The 20,361-nt window shown below is 58.1% G+C and overlaps 2 protein-coding genes across 3 annotated transcripts in view; one reads left to right on the forward strand and one right to left on the reverse strand.

Moving 5' to 3' along the window:
* Positions 1–237: 237 nt before the first annotated feature.
* On the forward strand, positions 238–11,519 carry CIAO1 (cytosolic iron-sulfur assembly component 1). Of its 2 annotated transcripts, none has more exons than XM_043503178.1 (8): positions 238–541; positions 1,343–1,508; positions 1,757–1,905; positions 4,839–4,950; positions 6,385–6,473; positions 6,986–7,187; positions 8,698–8,785; positions 10,677–11,519. In XM_043503178.1, the coding sequence occupies exons 1-8, from the start codon at positions 431–433 to the stop codon at positions 10,915–10,917; spliced, it is 1,158 nt and encodes a 385-aa protein (XP_043359113.1). In that variant the 5' UTR covers positions 238–430; the 3' UTR covers positions 10,918–11,519. The 2 variants fall into 2 exon arrangements, with proteins under 2 accessions (XP_043359113.1, XP_038240508.1); XM_038384580.2 differs by having other exon boundaries at positions 414–589.
* Positions 11,520–13,506: 1,987 nt separating this feature from the next.
* The window catches only part of SNRNP200 (small nuclear ribonucleoprotein U5 subunit 200), a 40,784-nt gene continuing 33,929 nt past the window's right edge, over positions 13,507–20,361 (reverse strand). Inside the window, exons 34-45 of the mRNA XM_038384579.2 lie at positions 19,603–19,754; positions 19,055–19,163; positions 18,756–18,864; positions 17,602–17,791; positions 17,239–17,403; positions 16,778–16,899; positions 16,204–16,347; positions 15,763–15,939; positions 15,260–15,420; positions 15,031–15,112; positions 14,622–14,714; positions 13,507–14,087 (exon numbers count right to left, since the gene is read on the reverse strand). Coding sequence (XP_038240507.1) covers positions 13,944–14,087; positions 14,622–14,714; positions 15,031–15,112; positions 15,260–15,420; positions 15,763–15,939; positions 16,204–16,347; positions 16,778–16,899; positions 17,239–17,403; positions 17,602–17,791; positions 18,756–18,864; positions 19,055–19,163; positions 19,603–19,754 — 1,648 coding nt within the window. The 3' untranslated portion in view covers positions 13,507–13,943. The remainder of the gene's footprint in view (positions 14,088–14,621; positions 14,715–15,030; positions 15,113–15,259; positions 15,421–15,762; positions 15,940–16,203; positions 16,348–16,777; positions 16,900–17,238; positions 17,404–17,601; positions 17,792–18,755; positions 18,865–19,054; positions 19,164–19,602; positions 19,755–20,361) is intronic.

The raw sequence follows: 20,361 nt of genomic DNA on the forward strand, positions 1-20,361 counted from the left end.
GGGGCGCGGCGGGGTCCGAGCCGGGCGGGGGGGGAGTCCCTGTGCGGAGGGGGAGGGGCGCGGCGGGGTCCGAGCCGGGCGGGGGGGGAGTCCCTGTGCGGAGGGGGAGGGGCGCGGCGGGGTCCGAGCCGGGCGGGGGGGGTCCCTGTGCGGAGGGGGAGGGGCGCGGCGGGGTCCGAGCCGGGCGGGGGGGGAGTCCCTGTGCGGAGGGGCGCGGTGGGGGGGATACCGAGGTGACGGTTTCGCCTCCCCCTCAAGTCAGGGAAGCCCAGGCCCGGGAGGGTCTCTCGCCACAGTTCTCACTGCGGTCCGCACTTCCGGAGTCCCTCGAGTAGCGACCGGCCCCTGCAGCCGCGAGGCAAAGCCCGAGCCGCCGCCGCCGCCCGAACTTCCGCTTCCGCTTCCGCCTCCCCAGCCGACAGCGGCGTACATGCTACGTCACGCGCCGAAGGGCGTCACGCGCCCGCCAGGCGGCCTGGGAGTCGAGTGGGGGGGGCCCGTTAGTCGGGCGCCTTCCGTGGGGCCGCGTCGCGCGCCGCAGGCGGGTTGGCGCGAGCTGGGCCTGGCCGGAGGCGGGGGAGCGGTCGAGGTGAGGGGAGCGGCCGGGGGGGCTGTTGGCGGGGCGGGGGGGCTGTCGAGGTGAGGGGGGCCCGGGGGCGGGGCGGGGGGGCTGTCGAGGTGAGGGGGGCCCGGGGGGGCTGTTGGCGGGGCGGGGGGGCTGTCGAGGTGAGGGGGGCCCGGGGGCGGGGCGGGGGGGCTGTCGAGGTGAGGGGGGCCCGGGGGGGTTGTTGGCGGGGCGGGGGGGCTGTCGAGGTGAGGGGGGCCCGGGGGCGGGGCGGGGGGCTGTCGAGGTGAGGGGGGCCCGGGGGCGGGGCGGGGCGGGGCGGGGGGGCTGTCGAGGTGAGGGGGGCCCGGGGGCGGGGCGGGGCGGGGCGGGGGGGCTGTCGAGGTGAGGGGGGCCCGGGGGCGGGGCGGGGCGGGGCGGGGGGGCTGTCGAGGTGAGGGGGGCCCGGGGGCGGGGCGGGGCGGGGCGGGGGGGCTGTCGAGGTGAGGGGGGCCCGGGGGCGGGGCGGGGGGGCTGTCGAGGTGAGGGGGGCCCGGGGGCGGGGCGGGGGGGCTGTTGAGGTGAGGGGGGCCCGGGGGCAGGGCAGGGGGGCTGTCGAGGTGAGGGGGGCCCGGGGGGGCTGTCGAGGTGAGGGGGGCCCGGGGGCAGGGCAGGGGGGCTGTCGAGGTGAGGGGGGGCCGGGGGGGCTGTCGAGGTGAGGGGGCCCAGGGGCGGGGGTGGTTGGGCGGAGAGCGGTAGGCCTGGGCATTCTGGGCTAAGCTCTGCTCCGCTCCACAGGGAGGCTGTTCCAGACCCACCGTCGGGATGAAGGACTCGCTGTCGCTGCTCGCCCGGATCCCAGCCCACCCTGACTCTCGCTGCTGGTTCCTGGCCTGGGACCCCTCGGGGACCCTGCTGGCCTCCTGCGGGGGCGACCGCAGCGTCCGCATCTGGGGCAAGGAGGGTAGGAGCCGCTTCCAGGTTGGGCCTGTGCTGTTAGCTGCTGGGTGGGGATGCGGCTCTGTCCCAGGAAGGTGAAATCCCAGCTGCTCTTGAAGTCTCCTGGGTCCTGGGAGCCCCTCTGGCCACAGGCTGCTGCCTCACGTTGTGCCTTGGCCATAGGCAAAGCTATTTGTGAGCTGGGCTGGGAAGGGAGCTCTGGCTGCCAAGCCCCCCACGCTTCACTCACCTCTCTCTTGTCCTCTGCCCTAGGGGATGGCTGGGTGTGCAAGTCTGTGCTGGGCGAGGGGCACCAGAGGACCATCCGGAAGGTCTCCTGGTCCCCGTGTGGGAGCTACCTGGCTTCAGCCAGCTTTGATGCCACCACTTGTATATGGAAGAAGAGCCAGGATGAGTTTGAGGTAAGGCTGTCTCCACAAGGCTGAGTGCGGAGGATGCTTGTGGAGTCAGTGCTGGTATCAGGGCCTGATCTGAGTGCCCTCCAGAAGTATCAACAGAGCCCAGTGAGCAGCAGAACACACCTTCTTCCTCCTCCCCCCCGCCCCCCTTGCTACTGTGCCTCCTGCAGATGCAGTGCATGGCCCCAGATTTCTGTCTGTCTGCATAGTGATCATCCATCAGTGAGATGTCGGGGAGAGCTGAGCACGTTTATTCACTGAAAATTTAGTGTAACTTGACCCGAAATGATTCATGAATTTGACACAAATTCACAAATAGTTCCAGCTCAAAAACTTTGAGATGTAGGCGCTATTCACCAAACTGGAGGAGGTGCTGCGTCCCTTGTAAGCTTTAGGCAATGGTTAGGGTCCTCCCCTCTAATGCCACCATTGCAGGGGTGGTCTCCTCTAAATTCAGTTCCCTGCTCTGTTTGGTGTGAGTGCCCTAGCCACTGGGCTGTGGATCTCTTTCTGTCTCGCCTGTTAAAGTTCTTGCGTTGTGGATAACTAGTCATTGGAGCAGGGTGGGTGTCCTGCCACCCAAGTGGGTACCCTGATCACCAAGATCTTTCTCACTCTGGGCCATTGACTGAATATTTTGTACAAAGTGGTACAGAACCACCAACATCCATACACACACCCCACCCCACTTTGTATACCTAGGCCTTCATTTCTTTTGCAGGGCTGTTGAGGAATGATGAGAAATACATTAAAGGTTGTGAAATGCTCTGAGCTCTGCTGATGAAAAGCACTATTTTAGAGCTCGGTGGTGGTGGTGGTATGTGAAAAAGTGCTGCGAATCAAAACGGTTTGTTTTCGGTTGAACAAAATGGTTAAAGGATTTCTGTTCACTTTTTCAATTTGCTGGAATCTTGCAAAAATTTCAGATTTAGTGTGGCCCAAACTAACAGGTTTTTTTCCAATTTGTTAGAACTGCAGCAAGCTGAAAAATCAGTTATTTGTCCAGTTCTGGCATCAAGCCCCTTTCCTAGGTGAGGTGCTGTCTGAAATACAGTACTCTGGGCTATCCTCAGGCCAGTTTAGACTTGTTTGGCACACAGTACAACATGGAGTTCATAATTGGGTATGGACATATCCCATGCTGTCTCAGTCCCATAGATGTCCCCTCGTTAGAGATACAGAGATGCCAAAGTGGACAAACCCCAGTCCACTGGATTCCATCTCTGTCAGGAACCAGCCCCAGCTGCTTAAGCAGAAGGTGCAAGAGCCCTGCAGAAGCAGATGGGAGATGATCTGGCCCCTATGACGGTCTCATCCTAACCCGGGGTGGTCAAACTTTTTGTCCTCAGGGCCACATCTGGGTATGGAAATTGTATGGCAAGCCATGAATACGCACAAAATTGGGGGTTGGGGTGAGGGCTCTGACTGGAGGTGTGGGCTCTGGGTGGGGCCAGAAATTAGGAGTTCAGGGTGCAGGAGGCAGCTCTGGGCTGGGGCAGGGGGTTGGAGGGAGGTGTGGGGGCTCTGGGCTGGTGTTGGGGGTGCAGGAGGTTGCTCCGGGCTGGAACAGAGGGGTTAGGAAGGTCGGAGGGGGATCTGGGAAGGGGGTTGGGGCACGGGAGGGAGTCAGGGGTGCAGGCTCTAGGCGGCGCTTACCTCATGCAGCTCCCAGAAACAGCAGCATGTTCCAGAAACAGCGGGGGCTCCAGGTCCTATGCGGAGGCGAGGCCAGGTGACTGCATGCTGCCCTATCCACAGGCGCTGCTCCTGCAGCTCCCGTTGGCTGCAGTTCCCGGCCTGTGGGAGCTGTGGGGGCAGCATGCGGCACCCACTGACTGCCCCTACGTGTAGGAGCCAGAGGGGGGACATGCTGCTGTTTTCGGGAGCTGCCTGGAGTGGGGCAAGCCCCTGACCCTGCTCCGTGGCTGGAGCGCCAGAGCGAGGCAAGCCCTGGACCCCACTGCCCAGCTAGAGCTCAAGGGCAGGATGAAAATGTCTGGAGGTCCGGATGTGGCCCCTGAGTCGTAGTTTGCCCACCCCTGTCCTAACCTCTCATAATAACTGGATAAGCCCTGAAGGGGGGGGGGGGGCATGAGTATTAACTATTCTAATGCTGGATAATCTTGTTCTTCATATAAATGTCCAGTCTCTCTTAGAACTAAAAAGAAAAGGAGTACTTGTGGCACCTTAGAGACTAACAAATTTATTATTTATGCTCAAATAAATTTGTTAGTCTCTAATGTGCCACAAGTCCTCCTTTTCTTTTTTGCAAATACAGACTAACATGGCTGCTACTCTGAAACCTCTTAGAACTAAGCAATGCTCATGGCCTCAGGGGTATCCCATAACAGGGTGTTTTGCGGGCTAATCACTGCTTGTGTGAAACAACTTATCCTTTGATCACTTTTGAACTTGTCCTCTTTCAGTTCCATTGAGTGTCCCTTGTTCTCGTGAGCAAGAGCCTGCGGGGAGATCTCTAGGGCCTGGGTTGAAATGGGAACATATATTCGTAAAGAGTTTCCAGTTGGGGATTCCCCACGCTGATGACTGGCCCAGTACCTCCGGGGACAGCGTCCTTACAAGGCATGGAGTTGCAGTTGGGTGCATGTGGAACCAAGTGTGATGGAGTTACAGCAGGGGATGTGGCACGTGGAGCTGCATTGAGCCTTCCCACAGAGCCTGTTTGAATTCCTGGCTGCAGCTGTTCCTGGGAGGAAGGGTTCTCTCTGTCCCCAGCTGCTGGGGCTCCTAATCACTTTGGGGGGAGGGGGGTGTCTGAGCCCTCCTTGTTCTGTTTTCAGTGAGTCAATTGTCTCTCCTCCTGCTCCCTCTGGTTGGCCCAAGGGCTTCCCTGGACCAATGGGGGCACTGGGAGCATGAGGCTCCTCCCTCCCTGGGGCTGGCTTAAGCACAAGCTCCTTCTCTCCCTCTGACAGTGTGTGACCACCCTGGAGGGACATGAGAATGAGGTGAAGTCCGTATCCTGGGCCCCATCCGGCAGCCTCCTGGCCACCGGCAGCCGAGACAAGAGCGTCTGGGTCTGGGAAGGTGAGAGACAGGTCTGAGGGGTGGGGGGACCAGAAGCACCCTGGGAGATATGTGAGGAACCAGGTTTGATGGTTCTCAGGACTGAGGGGCACCTTGTTACCCCATACCTCCAGCTTGTGGGAGCCTTGCCCATGGTGCCTGGATGTTCGCTCCCGGACACCACCAGTCTTTCGGCCGCTGTCTCTCCTCTGGGCTAGGTTAACAATCTGCCTTGAGATTAACAAGAGGTGCACCCCAGTCCCTAAGTCCCTTTGAAGTTTTCCTCTGATATCCAGCCTCTGACACTGGTTACTCACAGAAATCCTGTAACTTTTGCCCCCAAAGGAGCAGGGTACCCCAGTTAGACCTTAAATCACCACTCCTGTACAACACTAGAGCCCTTGTGAACACTTCTAATAAAACAAAAGAAGGTTTATTTAAGAGTAAAGATTCCACCAGACACAAAGCCGAGCGGTGGAAACAAATGGTTACAATAAAACCAAAATTATAAACAGTGCACTAGGGCCTACATTTATTAACAGATTCCTTTCCTAGCAAATAAGGGAGGTTTCCCCCAAAGTTTAGTCTCTGGCAGACCTGGCTGCTTCCCAGGAGCCAGGATCCAAATATTCATAACACTCCTGCTCTTCAAGATGGCTCCTCAGTGAATGAATGCAGAGTGTCTTTCCTACTGAATTGGTCTTTGGTCTCTGTTCACAGCTGAGGTGTTCCCCTGTGTGTTAAAGGTTTTCTTTTTCCCTCCACATGATTTTGATTGCAATTGACTTCGATGCTTTTCCCTTGATTGATCTGGGAGGGGGCAAGGGTAGACAATTGACCCTTGTATTACATCACCAGCCAACCAGGCAGGGAGGGGTGACGGCGTCCTGTCTGCTGGAATGGGCTGTTACCGAGACGCACGATTCCCTGGCGGCTGACTTTTACTCCAAGACCACAAATCACAAATTTCAATATAGTTCTATTATTCCTTAACTATTGCCCGTATGTACATCGTGTAATGAGTATCAATAAATTACAAGCTTTCAGTAGAGACCTCACATGCTACCATGATATACCATGGACATGGTGTATTGGGAATAGAGAGTTTGTCAGGTCTGAGACATGAGTGACTTGTCAAAAACAGTGAACCATTGACTCTGATGAACCTCTGTCACACCAGGTGTGTCAAGAAACATGAGGTGGGACCATGGGTGGGAGGCTGGGACATGAGACCTGGAGGATCATGGGAGAGAGGTGGGCAGAACAGGTGGGTCTGGGAAGGGGCGGCTGAAGGACTAAGGGGCAACCCTGTTATCGGTGCTGACCCATTCAGGTCGGGTCCTTCAGAGCCAAGGCTTCCCCTTTGCCCCTCTGTTGGGCAGTCACAGGGATGCAGAAGGGTGCTGGGCAGAGTCCCTGACTGCGTTCACCCACAACCCCTTCTCTCTCTCACAGTGGACGAAGAGGACGAATACGAGTGTGTGAGTGTCCTGAATGCCCACACGCAGGATGTCAAGCACGTGGTCTGGCATCCCAACCAGGAGGTGAGGGCTCTCCCCAATGGCACCACAGGCCTCCCTAGCCCCTTCATGCCCTCCCACCCAGGTCTTCAGTACTCCAAACATCTGCTGTCCTGGGGCTGTGCCCGTCATTGCTGTGATACTAAGCAGGTGCCAAAGGTGGTGGGAGTTGGTGGTGCAGCTAGAACTGGAAGAGGAATCCACTGGGTCTGACTCTGAGCAGAGCCCAGAGGCACAAAGGTGATCAACTGACTGGCTCCCTTTCACCCAACTCCCTGAGCAAGAGGCATACAGATCCGCCAACCCTGCAAGTGGAGGGCAACCCTGCCCTACAGGGAGCTCCGCTGTTCTGGGAGGAAAGAGGGCTTCAGGCTTGGCTCCCCAAGACTGTGTTCCCCTTAGCCTGTCTCTCTCCTTCCAGCCTGGGGGAATCTAAAGGCCATGTTTTCGGTGGGTGTGCAAGGTCCTGTGTGCTGCCCCCCATCCTGGTTCTCCTGCTCCAGAGCTCATTTATGTCCCCCCTCTTTCCCCATCAGCTGCTGGCATCAGCCAGCTATGACGACACAGTGAAGCTGTACCGCGAAGAGGAGGATGACTGGGTGTGCTGTGCCACACTGGAGGGACATGAGTCCACTGTGTGGAGCCTAGCCTTCGACCAGAGTGGGGAGCGCCTGGCCTCCTGCAGCGATGACAAGACAGTGCGCATCTGGCACCAGTACAAACCAGGCAATGAGCAAGGTGAGCAGGGCAAGCTGGGGGTAGAGTCTGCTATCCCAGGAGCCACTCCTACCCCACTGCCATCCCGGGAGACAGGAGCACTAGAGAGAGAGTGGTGCGTCGGTACTGTCCCTAATATATACAGCTGCGGAAAGGGGAGAGGATGTGCCCAAGGTCACGCAAGGAATTGATGGCAGAGCTAAGAATAGAAAGCAGGACTCTGGACTCCATGTCCCCTGCTCTAACCATTAGACTCACTCCCCTTCATATGTAGCATTGGTCTGGGTGAAGCTGATTGAGAGCAAGGGACAAATAGCCCTGGCTAGTCTGACAAACAACTTAAAAGGTGCTGTGCCAGCTTCCCCCTGACACCTCTGCCTGTGCGCAAACACCCTGGCACAGGTAACCCAAACCCTCTGCATCTCTGAGTCAGGCCCAACTGGCACCTGTGCCTATTGGGGTAGCAGACCAGCCTCCAAGGAAACCTACCTGTGCTTTGCTCATCTCGCCCCTCCTTTTGGAGCAGCCAAATCTGTGACTGTCACAGAGTCACCTGGCCAGTGCTCTGGACCTACTCTGTATGAAGCCAGTCAGGACTCTGGGGGAGCCTCCTCTCTCTGAGCATACTGTTGCCAGGGCAAGAAGCTTACACAGCTTCAGCCTTCCTGGATCTGACCTTGGAGCAGTCAGCATCCCTTTCCACACCATGTGCTTCCTGCAGTGAGTCTGCCCTTGTGGGGCTCCTGGGGAAGCCAGAGGGCCCTGCACCCCAACTCTGCAGTCAGACGTGACTCATCTCAACCAGCATAAAACAGATTTATTAGTCGACAGGAACACAGCGTAGAACAGAACTTGTTAGCACAAAAATCAGTGACTTTCAGCCTACTCCACCTTGGGGGAATTCGGGGCCAGACACCCTGGACTCCCCGCTCCAGTCCCCCCAAGCAGACTGCCCGCTTCCAGCGACCCAACCTCAGACACCCCCCTTTGCTCCTCCTTCTGGTCTTTGTCTTGCTTCCCAGGCAAAGTATCACCTAGTCTTCACCTAGTCGCATCCTCACCTGCCCCCGAGGGTCTCAGCAAAAGTCACACACCCTTTTTCCCACCACCTAGGCACTGGTTCAGCGCACAGGGAAACTGAGGCACACACAGTACTCATGCAAAACGGTAAAATTCCCATAGTACAAGCTAAGAAGGGAAAATTCCCACTTCGTCACAGTGACACCTGCTGCTTTACATTCACTTGGTGCCACTGGGATGCTTGGTGCCAGAGCTACAAACCTCCCCTAGAGCGGGTGCCCCGATGGTCCAGCGTTCGTTGCCCCAGAGTCCAGGCAGACTTTCCCCATGTGCTGTAACAAAGACTGCACTGTCCCTAGCCACCAGGCCCTGGCGCAGTGCTAGTGTGACCGAACGTCTTCCCTTCCTGGTCCAGAACTGGAACCTGGGAGCAAGTGCCGCTCACACCTCTGGGACTCTGCTGCATGCTCCGCAGACAGAACTGCTCTGACTGTTGTCTGGCTTATTGCAGGGGTGGTCTGCAGCGGTGCCGACCCCAGCTGGAAATGCATCTGCACCCTGTCTGGCTTCCACACCAGGACCATTTACGACGTGGCATGGTGAGCCAGGGCTTGTGAACACTCAGTCCAGTCCACACTCTGTGGTGGGAGGAGTTTGTCCTGCAGGGACTCCCGAATGCTTGTGTGAGAACCACTCCCAGGGCGCTGGGACTGCAGGCCACGCAGTGGTTGAGACTGATGCAGCTGAGTCCCTGCCTGCCAGATGCTGTTTCACATCACTCCTGTCATTGAAGCATGATGGGAATTTTGGGGTCTGGCCACCACCCATGTAGTGGGGCCATGATTGAGTTAGTACAGTGGTTAGTGCCCACATCACCACCAATTTGCTAGGCCAGGAGGGGCTCCAGTTCTGGGGTCCCTCATGGAGCTGGAGGTCGCCAAGCAAGAGCATATTGCTGCTGAACCGTTATGTCCTCCAGCACTCAGGACTCCAGTTGCTTCCAGCCCAGGACCCCTCCCATCTAGCGGTGGGGCAGAGGCAGGAATGATCAGCCCCCCACTGTCAGATGTTTAAAATAGCGCTGACTTAGTGCAGTGGAGAGACCGGAGTTTACTCCTGGGGGATTCTGCGCCACTTTCCAGTGCAGAACTTGCACAGAATTAATGTTCTGCGCAAAATTTCATTTTTTCCTGCAGAACTGGAGCGGCTGGCTGCCTCTAGGAGCCGCTGGTTCCCCAGCTCGCACTGCGCGGGCAGGTTGTGGCTCCTGGGTGTGCCAGCCCCGCTCAGTCACGTAGTGCGGCTGGGCCCCCTTCCTGCACGGCAGCTGCTGGAGGCCAACAAACTGCGCCTCATGGGGAGAGGCAGGAGCAACAGCTGTGAGCTGCAGGGAGGGGCTGCTGCTTTCTGGGAAGGGAGACTGAGGGTAAGGAGGGGGATGCCGGGGGGGTCGGACATGAGCTGTTCTGGGGGTGTCCGAACCTTTACATTGTGCCCTCCTGCTATCAGCAGTTACAGGTTGTGCCTGCCCAGCAGGACCTTAACGAACCTACATGGAGTGGAGCCTGCAGCTGGGCTCGGGAGGGAGAGAGGGGGGCCTGGGTGTTTGAGCCAGGGGGGTACCCTGTGGCTGGGCTCTGGGGGTCAAGGGGTACAGGTTTCTGGGCTGGGGGGGCCCACACAGCCCCCTCCAGTACCCCTCAAATACCCCCTCCCAGTACACACACACACACCTCCAGCTCCCACTCCAGCCGGTAGTGTCATCTGTGGGGAACTTGAAATATGGTAACCCTAGGGGCCAAGGTGAAAAAACCGAGAATTGACTGAAAGAGTGGAGGGGCAGGGTTCTCCCCCAAGCTGGGCCCAGCTGCCAGGTGTAACACACCCAGACTGGGCATCCAACAAAAACATAACTGGTTGTTGTAGGGGTTTAGCTCCCTACTCCTGGGGGAGTCTCTTTTGTTGTTGCTGACAGGTGTTTTGAAACAAATCACCAAAATAATTGAAACTGGCATGATTGTGTGCTGTTATTTTGACATAAAATATGCATAATTTGGAATTATTTAGTGCAGAGTCCCCCAGGAATATGAATTATCTGGTCCCCAGTGCAGGTTCCATCTGGCATCAACTGCCTTCACTGTTCCAAACCCCACTTTTCAAGGAGCCTCCGAGGCTCTCAGAAGGAAACTGGCTCCACTAAGCCTGTCCCGGTTGAGGGTGGTAACTATGTGCAGTGGCCTAATGCAGGGCTCATTCCACTGCTTCTCTCCTTCCTCCAGGCCTTTACCAGCTTCTCAGCACCGCTGCCCCAAGCAGCCTCTTTGCGCTCCCCCAACCCCCTTGGATCCCTGCTCCCCTGGGGTTGGTCATGGCTGTCTGCACTCCTCGGGGCAGGGACTGGCTTGGCTTCACCATCTCCCCCCATCACGCTGCAGCAACGTGCAGAGAGAGAATCATCTCTGCTCACTCGCTGCCCTCTATTTGCTGCAGGTGTCGCCTGACAGGGGCATTGGCTACTGCCTGCGGTGATGATGCTATCCGCATATTTGAGGAAGAGCCGCTCTCGAATCCCCAGCAGCCCACCTTCGCACTGACAGCCCACATGCCCAGGGCTCACTCCCAGGACGTGAACTGTGTGGCCTGGAATCCCAAGGAGCCAGGGCTGCTGGCGTCATGCAGTGATGATGGAGAAATGGCATTTTGGAAGTACCAGCGGCCAGAGGTTTGCTGAGAATCCCAGCAGTGCAGCTCACACCCACCTCCCTCCCCATGCTGTGGGCCCAGGGCTGGTGTGTGCAGCAGCAGCTGTTACCTGGTGGGAGGGCTAATGTTCTGAGCAGCCACTTCCCCCCTGACTGCTCCAGCACGTGGATCGCCGGGGCATCATTGTGAAGCTTACCCAAGTTACTGCTAAACTAGTGTCTTAAAGGTAGATTTTGGGGGGGGGGGGAATGGGACAGGTGTCAAACAGCTTCCCTAGGGACTGGCTTTGCCTAGGTCTCAGTGGATGGTAACGGGGCATTAGCACTTGTAAAGGGACCCAGCATAAGTGCCTTCCTGGAGCTGCTACTAGACTGGCAGGATGCTTCAGCATGTGGCTCTTTGCAATAGTGCAACTCCCTGAAAGGTGCCAGGACCAGTTCTGGAGCTGGTCCCTGTTCTGGCCGTTACATGGGAAATGGGCATTTCCTAGTTGAGGGTTTCACTGACAGGGGCCATGTACAATCAGTTATGGTTGGGGCTGTTCTAGACCCAAGGTGGGGTGGAGGGGCTGCCTGCTGCCCTGTCAATCTGTGATTGAAGAGTACTAATAAATAATCATGTGCTGTCCCCACAAATCCTGGCTTTGCTTTATTCCCCTGCTGTGGTATCAATTGGGCTTAGAGCTGGACATCTCCAGCAGGCCCTGGGCCAAGCAGTGTCTTGGGCGAGTCTGGCTGGAAATGAGGTTGCTGAAGTGGCTTCTAGGAGCCTCCCAGAGCAGGGCTGTATCTCTCTGGTTCATGATTGGGGGGGAGGGGGGTGTCTTGGTCCCAACAAGGCACAAGCTGATAAAACCTTTGCCCACTATTACATTAAGCACTTCAGGATGGTCCTGGCTTTCATGGCAAATTGTTGCTGGTGATGCCCCTGGAACTCTAACCTTTCATTAAAGCAACAGAAAAAGTTAAACCTCTGAACTGTAATGTAAGTCAAGCTTTCATTTTAACCAGTCCACCTGAACTTTCCCTTTAGCTTTAGAGGCTGGGGAGGGAGAACCTGCTAAAAACTAACTGTGCTTTTGGAGGGAAAAGGAAGAGAGCTTCAAGGGCCAGAGTCTGACCCTGGTTCCTTAAGGGGACAGAAGAGAGACAATGCAGCTTTACTTGCAACCTTACTGCTGGAGAAACATGGGCATCTTAGCCCTGCCAAGACCTGGCATTTAGCTGCCCCCTGGACATGGGCTCCCAGCATTATTGCAAAAGATAAAGTCAAGGCCTGCTCAGGCTGACTGCCACAGACAGGAAGGGAAGGATACAAAGGGAGAGCAGGACCCTAAGCCTCCCGGTCCAAAGCAGGAGTTAGCTGAAGCTGATGGAGTGATGTCACCTGCTTCATTTTCCCTGGCCTGACCTGGCCAAAACTGTCACACAGGGACTCAGCCTGGGGGCAGCTAGGGTCATGAAACTGCTTCCACTGCATAACAGCCCCCTAGCAATCTCAGTGGACTTCCTCCCTGGGCTACCTTTAGTAGGCTGGCTGGCTGCATCTGCTCAACTCCAAAGTAAAACATGGCTGGGGGGGGGGGGGCAGCTGTTAAGCACAGGCACAGCTGGCTGGAGAGCAGAGAGCCAGCTGCAGGCACTATTAACCCCTTCCACCATAATCTGCTCAGCCACCCTCCCACTAGCATTTCACACCCTGACCTCCCAGCCAAAGCCAAGTGGCATAGGGCAGGGCGGAAGGGGGCCCCTGGGCTGTGCAATGCACCCAGGCTCAGAAGCTACTGAGTGTGCATGGCCCTAGTTGCATCATCCTGTGACTTCACCAGGAGCCCTGAGCACAGGTGTGGGAGCCCAGACAATCTAGCCAGCCTCATCTGTCTTCCAAACAATGTTATCAACAGGCTGAGTTGGACTTTTGTTCGTTTGGGCAATTAAGTGCCAGCCTCTGCCAGCACTCCAGCTAGGAGCAGGGCTTGGACCCAGACCCGCTTTCAGCCTTGAGTGCTCAAGGTTCTTGAACGCAAGATGCTGCTAGTGTCTTTAAAATAGACTCTTAGAGGGACTAAACTCAACTCCTAGCAGGGACGGCAGTTCAGGCTGGGTGTGGGAGGGACAGGACGCAAGCTGGCAGCGTTCCTTTGGGTTACGGTGCTTTGCAAAGGCAAGTTCTCCCTGTTTTACAGATGGGGAACATGAGGCAGAGCAGTGGCACAGCAAGGAACAGAGCCCAGGTGTCTCACTCCAGATAGTCGAGCAGCAGCCAGCACTGGTAGGGGAGCAGGGCTGGAGCTGCTGCCATAGGTCTAGGAAACGCAGAACTCAATGAGAGGACGTCTCTGGTCCCCAGCTGGAAGACAGTCGGACACAGGGCCAGAACCACCGAGGAAGGAAAGACTCAGCTTCAGGCATGAGCAAGTCCCCCCGAGAATGTGCGGAGAGGGGCCTCTCAGGACATGGGAGAGCTCTGGGGCTGGCGTGCCGCTCACGCCCTCCGTGCACTAATCAGAATTCCTCCCAACAGCGAGGGCTTGGAGGCTCCAGAGGAACGATCCAAGATGAGACACGTTCCCCCCCCTCACCCCCCAGCAAGCTTCTTCCACAGGACGCCAGGGAGGTTGTTTCTAAAGCGCTTTATTGAGGCCAAGACCCTTGGCCCAGCCCCCCTCTAAAACCACTGTACAAAGCTTTGCGGCTTAGCCACAGGTGTCAACATCTAAAACACAGGCTCCGCGAGATGCGGCGTCTCCTGCACGCGCCACGGGCCGTCCACACCGGTGCTACCCAGCAAGGAATGGGGCAGGCCCCAGGCCAGCGCAGAACTGCGAGGGGAGGTTACGATTTAAAGGGGCCAGGTCGCCGCACGCTGGATCAGCAGCCAGCCCAGAAGCAGGCGGCCCCACTACACTGCCGGAAGGGCCCAGTGCTGCCCACATTCAAACAAACGCCAGAGCTGTACACACTGTTCCCTTGGAACCACTGGGGACACCTCAGCTGCGCCCAGGTCTCGGCTACCAGGCAGGGAGGCCCAGGTCAGCTTTGGCTAAGGCCCGGTTCAGTCAGAGTCGCTGTCGCTCTCTGCCTCCTTCACATCCACGCTGAATTTATACTCCTGGTCACAGCCCATGTAGGCGTCACTCATGAAGTAGAGGGTGTAGTTGTGGGCACCTGTGGCTGGGGCCACAAAATCCAGTTTCACCTAAACAGACAAAGGTGTTTGTGAGCTGGTAGCTGAGCAGAGGAGCTAGCCCTGGCAGGGGGCTTCCCCGGCAGCTCAGAGATCTTGTGGCTAGCGTAGGAGCGATGTACCCGGCCCCTCTGGGTCAGAATCAGCACTCCCTGTGAGCTGGGCATTAGTCCCAGGTGAAATGAGGAAACTGAGGCAGGGGGGTTGTGACTTGACCAAGGCCACACTGAGGTAGTGGCAGAACCAAGACGCCCTCGTTCTCAGGTCATGCCTCCCCTGCCTGTGTGTACAAGTCGCTCGCAGTGCTGAGTGTCAGGCGCTAAGCCAGGCTTCCTCTGAGTACCAGGAGGGCTTGCCCTGGAGTGCTGCGTGCTACAGCGTGGGGGCAGGACAGCCCTTCACAGGGGCACTGAAATGACAGTGGAATGCCACAGGCTGGTTTGATCTAGCACACGCCCACTGCCAAGGACCCTGCTGCCAGGCAGCCCAGAAGTGCCAATGCCCCTGCAGCAGGGCTGCACCAAGTCCCCCTCCCTCCACGCTCACCTTGGCCTTCTGCTGCAGAGTCAGCCGCTTGATGGAGATGAGGCTGTTGGATTTGGAGTCTCCGATCACCACCCACCAGCCCTCCTCACGTTTCTGCAGAGGAAACGACCAGCGGTTAACAGTCCCTGCCCGCAATGGAGGGAGGAGCTCCCCTGGCTATGTTCCACCTCCCCTCCGCGCTGGCCAGCGAGGAGCCTAGCGACCATCATCCTGCTCGAGGGCTGGACACCGCAGCTCTCCCAGCATGCCAGCCAGCGAGGGCTTCCCGGGCTGGCTCAGGAACCCTGGTCCGCTCTGGTCCAGGGAGTCTATGGGGGACCCCCTGGGACAGACCCATTCTAGTCGTCGGGTGGCTCAGCCAGTCACAGCCATGAAGGCAGCAGTCCCCTCTGCGAGCAAGCCAACATACCTGGGGGAAGAGGGGAGCAATGACAGGTCCCGTGACCTCCTCCTCTCGCTCCAGCTGTACCAGCACCACCACTGGCCCTCCGCTGCAGACAGAAACAAGAGGTAAGCAAGGTCCCGCTGCCTCCCCAGCGCCTGGATTCTGCACCCAGGGATGCCAACGGCACTGCCTATTCCTTCCCCGGCACACGCCGCAGACAGCTCTGCACACTGCTCGGCACCTCCCAGCTCACCTGCGGATACACTCCTTCTCCACCACCTCGTAGGAGAGCTCAATGTTAGGGTATCGGTTGCAGAAACGGGCCACATCAGTGATCTGGGCATCCGAGAGCTGCAGCAGGCCATTGCGGTCCTCGTCCTCCATTTCCATGATGTCGAACACGCTCTCCACCCCCTGCAATGAAGCGCACACAGTGCAGGCACTGAGCAAACCCTGCACTCCCTGCAGTGCCAAGAACCCAGCCTGCACCAGCTCCCTACACCAGGCAGGGAGCCAGCACCTGGCTTCAACTACAGCCTTTGGCACCAGCAACAAGAGCCTGGTGCTCTCCACCCGAACAGGCCAGGGCTGGAGCGACACGGGTAAGGGGTTATCCCAGTACCGGCTGAAACGCAGCCGGGGCTGCAAAAAACGTTCAACCCATTTCAAAAAAACCAAGAGCAGGCGTCTGCATCTAGCCAGGCTCTGGGGTGCCTACAGCCAGAACTCCCCAGCCCCCCTCCCCCCCGCTCTCACCTTGTCCGTACAGCGCTTGATGTGCTCCGAAGTGAAGTGCGGCAGCTGCTTCAGATAAGAGTCCTTCGACCACATGGCCTGGGTAACCATCTGGGCCAGCTCCATGGCCGCCAGGGCCGGGCTGAGCCAGCCGTTGCTAGACAGGACATCCACGCAGGCCTGGATCAGGCGAATCGCCTGGGCGGGGAGAGAGCCGTCACGCCGGGGAATGGTGAGGCGTGCAGTACAGGGACACAGACAGCTGACAGCCTCCTCAGGGGAGGCTCTTCAGCTAGCTCGGCCCTTCTGCACATGCCAGCCACGCGCCCAGTGGAGGAAGCTCCTCCCCACCCCAGGAAGCAGGTAGTTATGAGCCTGAGCACTCAACTCAATTCTAAGCTCTGAAACAGCCCCGACGGCCCACTCCCCCTCAAGCACTGTGGGCACCGCCTCCCCCCGTACCTTGCTGAGGATCTCCTCCGTGTCGGACTGCAGCTCGGCGCTCAGCTGCATGCGGGACAGGTGTGCCTGCAGCAGCAGGTTGGTCTTGACATGGGGGTCGTTGAACTTGGGGTTATTCAGTTTATGAGGGACTTTCTGTGCCAGCTGGGGAGAGAGAGAGAGAAGCCAAGTTGGCACTTCGGTCATTCGAAGCAGAGAGCCTGGCACAGCCTATATCCATCATCCAGTGCTGTAACAGCTAGATCCAGCCTCCCCTGGGCTGTATCCTACCGCTGAGAAGGCTACATAACCCACTGCACCTCACCCAGAGGAGCCGATCCCCAGAGACGCTCCTGAATACCCCAGCAACTAGTCTGAGAATGATCTAACTAACGTAGGAGCTGACAGTCACAGCAACACAGCAGCCCCAGATAACAGGGTCCGCATCAACGCAGACAGCTGCCCCTGGATGGTCTGGGACAGCCCGTTTGTTCAAGCGTCCGAGTGAGCGGCTAGTCACCGATCTAGGTCAGACCTAGAATCTAAGCTGCTATCCCCGAACCTTGCGCCGGTGGGCATGGAGCCCGGCACTCACCTGCCGCAGGAGGTTATCCTCGTGGTGCCTGATGGGGATGTTCTCGTACTCAGCAGCGTTGGAAATTATTTCAATCAGCCCTCGCACCTTGGTCTTGGCATTCAGAGACATGCTGAAGAGCTCTAGGGAAGCCGAGGCAGGGAGAGGGGTCAGGGGGCGTCCGGCAGCGGGAGATGACCCCAGTGTCTGGGAATAGATCCATCTGCTGCTGGGCTGGCTTAGAGGCACAGAATCAAGTGTCCCAAGAGCAGATCTTTCTTTGCAGCATTAGCGAGAGCACGGCCCGCCCCAGCTGTGACCCTGCCCACTAGGACGGGTGCACTGCAGGGCTGACAGGCCAACACACACCCCCTTGCCCCCAAGCTGATGGCTACACTGGAGGAGATGAGTTCACTGCCCTCCCCTTCATGCCAGGAGCAGCAATGTGTGTGGCCTGGCTGCCCTCCCAGATGGGTCCTTACCAATGGTGGTGTAGTTAATGTAGTAATAGGCTGCGATCATCCCCAGATTGAGGGGCGCCACGTCCATCTCGTCCTCGATGCTGATGCACTTGGACTGCTCCAGGTCACTGAGGGTCTGCTCCACCAGCTCGGACAGGTGGTCTGACAGGTGTCTGTGAGACACCCCTGCAAACACAAGAGGCAGATCAGATAAAGCAGCAGAGCAGAGGGGCTTTGCAATCCTTGGGGCACAGCCAGGCTGCCCTGTCACCAGGGCCTAAGCCAGTCGGAGAGAAGGGATGAGTGCTGAACATGCCAGCTGTCCAGAGGCTCATTACCCCCCTATCCCAACACCGTCGGCTTCCTCCATCTCGCGCGGCTCACCTTGCAGATTGTAGTAGTTGGGGTTCTGGGTCATCCTGCGGTACAGGAAGGTCCAGGTGAGGTAGTCCACAGCATCCTGCTTATTCTCGATGGTCTTGGTGACAATCTCAGCATTGAAGTGGTCATGCATGCAGTGATCCAGGTGCGATTCCACTGGAAGGGGCTCGTACAGGAACTTCTTGAAGAAATCCTGCAGCAGGGAGAATGGAACCACACAAAGCAGGCGTGAAACTCAGGAAAAAGTGACCCCTTCCACTTTGGACATATGCACCCCACCCAGAGGTAAAAGCAACTTGAAGGACTTACCAGTACACCAGAGCAGGGCGGCGGGGTCTCAACCGGAAGAGGTGGGGCCTTTACATCCCCAGGCCCTTTAAATCACCGCTGGAGCCCCAAGCAGCCGCTACCCCAGGGCTCTGGCAGCAATTTAAAGGGCCAGGGACTCCGCTGCGGTAGTGGCGGCCTGGAGCCCCGGGCCCTTTAAATCACCACCGGAGCCCCAGCTCCCAGACACCACGGCTACCCGGGGTTTCCAGCTGCTGCCGGGAGCCCCAGGCCCTTTAAATCGCCGGCCTGGGGAAGCTGCCCCTTGCCGGTACAGTCGGCGGTGTACTGGCTCTTGCTGGTACGCTGTACCGGACCAGACCGGCTTATTTCACCTCTGACCCCATCCCACAGAGCATCCCTCGTCAGAGGCACAAAGGAGCAGCACAGCCATCCAGGTCCTGGAGAGCTCCAGTACCTCGTGCACCGATTTCGAACGAGGAGCTGCAGACTGTGCACCAGCCCCCATGGGCCACCTCCAACTGCAGGGGAAGCCCCAGGAAACAAGTCAGAAGGGGGGAAGGTGTTAGGAATGCAGGGTTCAGTGCCATCTGGGGAATTATTTTCCATCTCCAGTGGGACTATGGTGCACCTGTCCTAAGCCAGGCTGTCCATTGCACCCCAAAATGACAGCAGAGGTCTGGTTTGTAAAATGCTGGGGGAGCAGAGGTGCTGTCGCAGGGCATGGTGTTTGCCCACTGCAGCATTTGAGCCAAGTTAGCCTGTTCCCAAGATGGAGATTTGGGCCAATCTGACCAGAGCTGGGATAGGAAATCCATGCCCGGGCCGAAAGGTACAAACCACACACACGCGCCCCTCGCTTCACTCACCTTCTTGGATCCCTGGCACATAATAACGCAGCGCCCCTCGTCATCTTGCAGGGGGCGATTGGCATGGCCCACCATCTGCAGCACATCGTAGATGGGGTAATCCACATACCTGAGACAAAGCAGAGAGCGTCCCAGCAGTGAGCCGGACACACCCCTGACTGCCAGAGCAGGGCGGGGCACCTTCAGAACAATCCCCATTCGCTAGCCACTCCCTCCTCCACCTGCCTACTGCCACAGCACTGCCCCAGGCGCTGGGGGTGGGGGGAGGTCTCCTCCCAGGTGTGCTCAGGGATACTCACGCATGGATCTTGCCGTTATAGTACTGAGTGTCCATGATGATCACCAGGTGAGCGGCTACGTTCATGCCCCAGCACAGGCTCCGAGAGGCTACCACCACCTGGACAGCGCCTGTGGGCGAGCAAGGAACAGTCAGCAGAAAGCTGCCGGATGTTTCACAAGCAAACCCTGGGCATGGGGGAAGCAAGCCATGCCAGCGGAGCACCCATTGGGGATCAGGGCCGGGGACTTGACATGGGCCCTTCTCTCAGGCCCAGCGGCAGCCTGTGCTCTGAGCAGCGGCCCCTCACTGTCCCCTGCAAGCAGCATGAGCCCCCTGGGCCAGTGCTGTGTACAGAGCTCCGCCCAAGCCCAGCTGGCCAGCCCCACTTGGTCTGGGGGTAAAGCTGTCACTAGGCAATAGGTTACAAAGAGGAGGCAGTGGGATCCAGACTCCCAGGATCCCATTGTGGCTTTGGCAGGCCACCCCCTCCAGGCCTCCTTAGCCCCGCTCCAAGGTGGGGACATTAGCAACGTGTGGCGGCTCACACCCCGCCCTCGCTCCCGTTACCAGAGCCAAACAGCTGCTCCACCACGCGCCGTTCCATGGCTGTCAGCCCCTCGTGCAGGTAGCCAACACCATTGAGCAGCGTCTCCTTCAGGGTGCCGTCGCTCAGCTTGTCCAGATACGGCCCCAAGTCCTTCTCTGTGCAGTGCAGGAACCTGCGGGGAGGAGCCATCAGGGCCCTGCGAAGAGCCCTGCCCGCCCCAGAACTGTTCCTGTGCGCTCCGAAGCAGCGCTCACACATTGGCACTAAGTCCTCAGCCCCTTCAGTGGGATCAATGGCTAGAGCAGGCAGCAGGGCCTGGACTGCTGGTTTCCCTCCCCTCGCTCGGAGCTGCAGCCTTTAGAGCAGGGGACCAAGAGCCAGGACACCTGGGTTCTGGTGCTGGCTCAGCTACTGACTACGGACCCACATTACATCATTTCACTGCTATGCCTCAATTTCCCTGTCGATACAGTGGGTCTAACGTAACACACCCTTGTTTTATAGTGCCCGCCTCACAGGGTCTCAGTGCCTAGCTCTGCGACCCCTGGGAAGTTAGATGACACACACACACACACGGGTCACTTAACCCAGCCTGAAAGGCAGCCACCTCTGGGATGGAACACAGTGGCTTTTTAACAGCACACAGGAGTCTGGCACAGAGAGGAAAGGTGAAGCTCTGGGGCTGAACATGCAGGTGGAGGCCAGGGAGACAGTGGCTCTAAGAGGAATTGTCAGGCCAGTGGGACTGATTAACACACCCCTACAGGGCGGATCTCAGC

This window comes from Dermochelys coriacea, chromosome 26 (genome assembly GCF_009764565.3).
Source record: "Dermochelys coriacea isolate rDerCor1 chromosome 26, rDerCor1.pri.v4, whole genome shotgun sequence".
NCBI lineage: Eukaryota > Metazoa > Chordata > Testudines > Dermochelyidae > Dermochelys > Dermochelys coriacea.

Excerpts from the sequence above, each read along its gene's own strand:
- CIAO1 (XM_038384580.2), top strand. The coding sequence starts at position 431 with ATGCTACGTCACGCGCCGAAGGGCGTCACGCGCCCGCCAGGCGGCCTG. Across the intron at positions 1,509-1,756 it reads CCGCATCTGGGGCAAGGAGG|GGGATGGCTGGGTGTGCAAG; the intron begins GTAGGAGCCGCT and ends CCTCTGCCCTAG. Across the intron at positions 7,188-8,697 it reads CAAACCAGGCAATGAGCAAG|GGGTGGTCTGCAGCGGTGCC; the intron begins GTGAGCAGGGCA and ends GGCTTATTGCAG.